The sequence below is a fragment of the Notothenia rossii genome (genome assembly GCF_949606895.1).
Source record: "Notothenia rossii genome assembly, chromosome: 7".
Taxonomy (NCBI): Eukaryota; Metazoa; Chordata; class Actinopteri; order Perciformes; family Nototheniidae; genus Notothenia; species Notothenia rossii.
The window spans coordinates 834,737-840,736 of NC_136905.1; the positions used below are offsets into that span (position 1 = coordinate 834,737).

General features: G+C 42.6%; 1 protein-coding gene across 1 annotated transcript in view; it reads left to right on the forward strand.

The window, feature by feature from the left end:
* LOC307013470 (NACHT, LRR and PYD domains-containing protein 12-like) overlaps positions 1 to 5,398 on the forward strand; it is a gene marked incomplete at its 5' end in the record, with an annotated part of 61,545 nt that extends 56,147 nt beyond the window's left edge. Inside the window, 4 exons of the mRNA XM_079640868.1 lie at positions 2,877 to 3,136; positions 3,589 to 3,705; positions 3,825 to 3,966; positions 4,441 to 5,398. Of these exons, the coding sequence (XP_079496994.1) occupies positions 2,877 to 3,136; positions 3,589 to 3,705; positions 3,825 to 3,966; positions 4,441 to 4,799 (878 nt within the window). The 3' untranslated portion in view covers positions 4,800 to 5,398. The remainder of the gene's footprint in view (positions 1 to 2,876; positions 3,137 to 3,588; positions 3,706 to 3,824; positions 3,967 to 4,440) is intronic.
* Positions 5,399 to 6,000: the final 602 nt, after the last annotated feature.

The following is a 6,000-nucleotide window of genomic DNA, read 5'->3' on the forward strand; positions in this document are numbered from 1 at the left end:
GAGTAAAGACTTCAGAACAGGAGTGATGTGATCCACTTTCTTAGTGTTAGAGAGGAACCAGAGTAAAGACTTCAGAACAGGAGTGATGTGATCCACTTTCTTAGTGTTAGTGAGGAACCAGAGAAAAGACTTCAGAACAGGAGTGATGTGATCCACTTTCTTAGTGTCAGTGAGGAACCAGAGTAAAGACTTCAGAACAGGAGTGATGTGATCCACTTTCTTAGTGTTAGTGAGGAACCAGAGTAAAGACTTCAGAACAGGAGTGATGTGATCCACTTTCTTAGTGTCAGAGAGGAACCAGAGTAAAGACTTCAGAACAGGAGTGATGTGATCCACTTTCTTAGTGTTAGTGAGGAACCAGAGTAAAGACTTCAGAACAGGAGTGATGTGATCCACTTTCTTAGTGTTAGAGAGGAACCAGAGTAAAGACTTCAGAACAGGAGTGATGTGATCCACTTTCTTAGTGTCAGTGAGGAACCAGAGTAAAGACTTCAGAACAGGAGTGATGTGATCCACTTTCTTAGTGTCAGAGAGGAACCAGAGTAAAGACTTCAGAACAGGAGTGATGTGATCCACTTTCTTAGTGTTAGAGAGGAACCAGAGTAAAGACTTCAGAACAGGAGTGATGTGATCCACTTTCTTAGTGTCAGAGAGGAACCAGAGTAAAGACTTCAGAACAGGAGTGATGTGATCCACTTTCTTAGTGTCAGTGAGGAACCAGTGTAAAGACTTCAGAACAGGAGTGATGTGATCCACTTTCTTAGTGTTAGAGAGGAACCAGAGTAAAGACTTCAGAACAGGAGTGATGTGATCCACTTTCTTAGTGTTAGAGAGGAACCAGAGTAAAGACTTCAGAACAGGAGTGATGTGATCCACTTTCTTAGTGTCAGTGAGGAACCAGTGTAAAGACTTCAGAACAGGAGTGATGTGATCCACTTTCTTAGTGTTAGAGAGGAACCAGAGTAAAGACTTCAGAACAGGCGTGATCCTCTTTCTTAGTGTTAGAGAGGAACCAGAGAAAAGACTTCAGAACAGGAGTGATGTGATCCACTTTCTTAGTGTTAGTGAGGAACCAGAGAAAAGACTTCAGAACAGGAGTGATGTGATCCACTTTCTTAGTGTTAGTGAGGAACCAGAGTAAAGACTTCAGAACAGGAGTGATGTGATCCACTTTCGTAGTGTCAGTGAGGAACCAGAGTAAAGACTTCAGAACAGGAGTGATGTGATCCACTTTCTTAGTGTTAGTGAGGAACCAGAGTAAAGACTTCAGAACAGGAGTGATCCACTTTCTTAGTGTCAGTGAGGAACCAGAGAAAAGACTTCAGAACAGGAGTGATGTGATCCACTTTCTTAGTGTTAGTGAGGAACCAGAGTAAAGACTTCAGAACAGGAGTGATGTGATCCACTTTCGTAGTGTCAGTGAGGAACCAGAGTAAAGACTTCAGAACAGGAGTGATGTGATCCACTTTCTTAGTGTCAGTGAGGAACCAGAGTAAAGACTTCAGAACTGGAGTGATGTGATCCACTTTCTTAGTGTCAGTGAGGAACCAGAGTAAAGACTTCAGAACTGGAGTGATGTGATCCACTTTCTTAGTGTCAGTGAGGAACCAGAGTAAATACTTCAGAACAGGAGTGATCCACTTTCTTAGTGTCAGTGAGGAACCAGAGTAAATACTTCAGAACAGGAGTGATGTGATCCACTTTCTTAGTGTCAGTGAGGAACCAGAGTAAAGACTTCAGAACTGGAGTGATGTGATCCACTTTCTTAGTGTTAGAGAGGAACCAGAGTAAAGACTTCAGAACAGGCGTGATGTGATCCACTTTCTTAGTGTCAGTGAGGAACCAGAGTAAAGACTTCAGAACTGGAGTGATGTGATCCACTTTCTTAGTGTCAGTGAGGAACCAGAGTAAAGACTTCAGAACTGGAGTGATGTGATCCACTTTCTTAGTGTCAGAGAGGAACCAGAGTAAAGACTTCAGAACAGGAGTGATCCACTTTCTTAGTGTCAGTAAGGACTCGAGCAGCGGCGTTCTGAATCAGCTGCAGCTTTCTAATAGATGTTTTAGTGAGACCTGTGAAGACACCATTACAGTGGTCCAGTCTACTGAAGATAAAAGCATGGACATTTTTCCAAATCCTGCTGTGACATCAGTCTTTTAACCCTAGATATGTTCTTTAGGTGATAGTAAGCTGATTTAGCAACTGTTTTAATGTGACTGTTGAAACTCAGGTCAGAGTCCATGACTACACCTAGACTTCTGGCTCTATCTGTTGTTTTGAACATTGCAGACTGAAGCTCAGGGCTAACTTTTATACGTTCTGCCTTGGCTCCAAAAACCATTACCTCAGTTTTGTCTTTGTTTAATTGGAGAAAGTTCTGACACATACAGTCATTGATTTGTTCGATGCACTTACTCAGTGTTTGAATTGGAGCATAGTCTCCTGGTGAAATTGTTATGTAAATGTGTGTGTCATCCGCATAGCTATAGCTCTTCACATTGTCAGGCTGGCTGAAGCATGAACAAAACAAAACAACAGACAACAACATTTATAAGTTAGACTTTCTACGCCCTGAAAGCTTTAGAAAACTCTTCACACATCTAGAGAATCACTCAGACATGAGACCGGACTCAGTCAAGCTGTTCTGGCAGCAGATTACAAACATAACAGTAAATGCTCACCTCCAGAAAGATCACAGGGGGCAGATCAATAATGAAACATTAGAATAAAAGGTGGAGGATATAAACTGGAACATCCTAGTGAGGCTCCAAAGTGAATGACATTCGATGAACATTAGCTCTGAACTAAAGTGGTGTGACATTGAATACGATGAAGCTGTTTCAAAGCAACAGATGACCAGCTCTTTGCTCCACAGCGCTGCTCCTGGACGGCCTGTTGTCTGTCGTCCACATCACTGAGGAAGGCCTGAGCATCTTGGAGCCGCTGGAGGTCACACCCACTCACGTGGTGGTGAACGTGCCTCACCTCTCTTCCTTTGGCCTCATCATCGATACATTGAAAGGTTTTCTAGGGTGGCCGATAAAAGGCAAAATTATGCTGTTCCTGCGACCCCCGGGCCGAGAGGAGCAAATACTGGATGTACTTCTGCTGCAGAAAAACGTCCTGGAGGGGGAGGTAAAGTCAGATACATGCTCACTGTCAGACCAAACACTTGTTTTTAACCACAGAGAGAGTAAGATCTATCTGAGCTGAATCTTCAGATGGTTCGATGGCTGCTGTATTTCTGTCTGCCAGTGTCACTTGTGATCCATAAGGCTTCCTGAGATGGATCACGTGATCTCATCCTTTCTCACTATGTTTTGACACTCGGGCAGCAGTCGTTTGTGTTTCAAAGACTTATGTGTTAAGTATTATATATTCAACATCCCTATAACAGTATTCCTAAATGTCTCGATATAGAGAGGAGTAATGTATCCTTATTATTATGTTTGTAATTGATTGTAAATCTCATCACTCTGCAGAGCAGGTCCGTCACCATTTTTTGTTTTTAGATGTGATCTTTAAATGAATGTTCCCTGACTGTGAGAGCATGAACTAAAGGGATCCAAAATATCCTGTTACTGAAGGTTGCTGTCAAACAAGGAAGTGCTGTGCACGTCAAGATCTCCTCCGACTGTGAGCTGGTTATTGATCACAGTTACAGTGTGCACTGTGAACCTGAGGGCTTCCTCATTCAGCCTGAGGTGAGTCACTGATACTGCTCTGAAGAAACACAATGATCATTAACACACATTTATCTGCATGTGGATCCACAATCAGGAAAGATCCAGATAAACATTTCACTTCTGCTTCTGGTTTTCAGAGAAAAACATTTGACTCATGTTTTGGACCAGATTACCCTCCGATATTTGAAGTTTTCCTGAAGACGGGCACAGAGAGAGTGGTTTTGAAGGTCCAGGACCAAGATGGATATGTAGTCTGGAATCGTCTCGTGTCACTGGAAGGTAAAGACTCCACTGAGCTCAGACCCAGTGATAGACTGATAACTCTAAAGCTCCATCTCATAGCCTTCTCTATTAAGGCTCCATGGCAACGCATCGTTACGACATTAAACACACAACCTGTTATATTGTAAAACCATAGTAAAACCTAGTGTGGTGGTGAAACAGTGTGGCATCATGGGAGTTGTAGTCTTCATCTTCTCATGGTTAAGTGGATATGCCGCGAATATAGGAGACCGTGATGAACGTACTGTTACCTTGATTAAAATGACATGTCTCTCTGAACCATTTGGGATAATGTACGTACACAACTCAACAAAACATGAATAACATCGGTGTAGGAGTCTTTAGACATTTTAATTAGGAACAGAACAGAAATCCACCTCTTGGAATGTTGAGTTACTTACATTTTTAAGAGATCTGACTAAAGTGATTGTTGGTTATTCAATAAAAGTATTTTCCCTGTTTATCTTCCAGATCCAAGGAAGGAATTGTCCCAGAGAAATGTCCCAGCAGAGAGCAGAGTCTCAGCAGAGAGCAGAGTCCCAGCAGAGAGCAGCATCCCAGCAGACCAGTGGCTGTTCTCAGTTCGGACAGAGTTCATTCAAAGAGTGTCTCTACCTGTGCTGAGCTTCCTTCTGGATAAACTCCTTGAGTCTGGAGTGATCAGTGATTCTGAAATGACGTCAGCCAGAGCCAGATCCCGAAATGACGGAGCACGAGAGGTGGTGGACGCGGTGCGAAATAAAGGAGCTGCAGCCAGCACGGTTCTGATCAATGCTCTCTGTGAGCTGGACCCGTATCTTTACAGAAACCTTGACTCAAGCAGAAGCTAAACCTCGTGGAGGGTGTGTGACGGTTGAAGTCTAGTCCTGTGTTTTGTTACCTGTAACTATTTCCCCTTGTCCTTGAAGGTAACACAGATTCTGAGCGAAGGCTACTTTCCTTCTCTCTTTTCTCCCGGGCTCCCTCCTGAGAGCAGATACCTGGGCTTGCTCTCATTTTACCAGTTGGTACTGACTTCTGGGTCAGATTTGGGATTTTGGGGCCTTTGGTACCTCGGCGTGCGATTGGGAGTTCTGTTTGTTTTGTGTGATCAAACTGCAAAGACCTGTACCTGTTGGGGACTGCAAGTATAATATTCTTAGATGGTGAATTAAACATACTTGGCAATAGTGAACAACCTTTTTTCCCAAAGTACAACGGAAACAAGTACTTGGCCCAACTTTCCGACACCCGCGGCTGATATTAGCGCCACCTCGATTTACGACTTTGTTGTTATCCCCTGTGTTGTGGACCATATAAGCCTGATGTTTTTTGCTGTTCCTTTGAGCAACATACCTCATGTGTGTGAGTTAACCCATATCCTTTGTATGTGATTTAACTCTGCTCCTTCTTGCAAGAATAAATTAGTTACCTGATCATTGATTCTCAACCTGGTGTCGAGTGATATTTTTCTAACACCATGATTTGGATGTCTTTTAACCTGACTGTTCTTTCAGCTGCACTATTTCTATTAAAATGTATCGTGCTCTGTTTCTTTGCACTGTTTTTAGTTTTGTAATGTTACTGTATTTTTTCTCTCATGTCCTTTATATAATATGTTGCACTGTTGGAGGAGCTCGGGACCTAAGATGTTCATTACCATAACGACACTGTAGCTGCTGTGCACATGATAATATAACTCCTTGAATCTTGAATGATTGCATTGAGTCTGAATGGGGACATCTGCTGGTCTACTCTTGGTATTGCATACACGTAGACGGCATTGGATATTTTAGTACTAACAGTGAGTGGTGCAGGAATGTCGTGTTTCTGTGTTGGTCCCTGAAGGCAGCATCTCCCTCCTCCAACGTTGACACAAACATCTTTCTCAGCTCATTAATTGGTCAAATAAATATGTGTGTTATAAACGTCCCAGGTCCTCTACAGTCTGCACTGCTTCTTCCTATATAATAATAAATCAACAAACTTCATGTAATTGTATTATTTTATTGAAAAACAAAAAAGGAAACCCTACAGAGAACGGGCACCGAG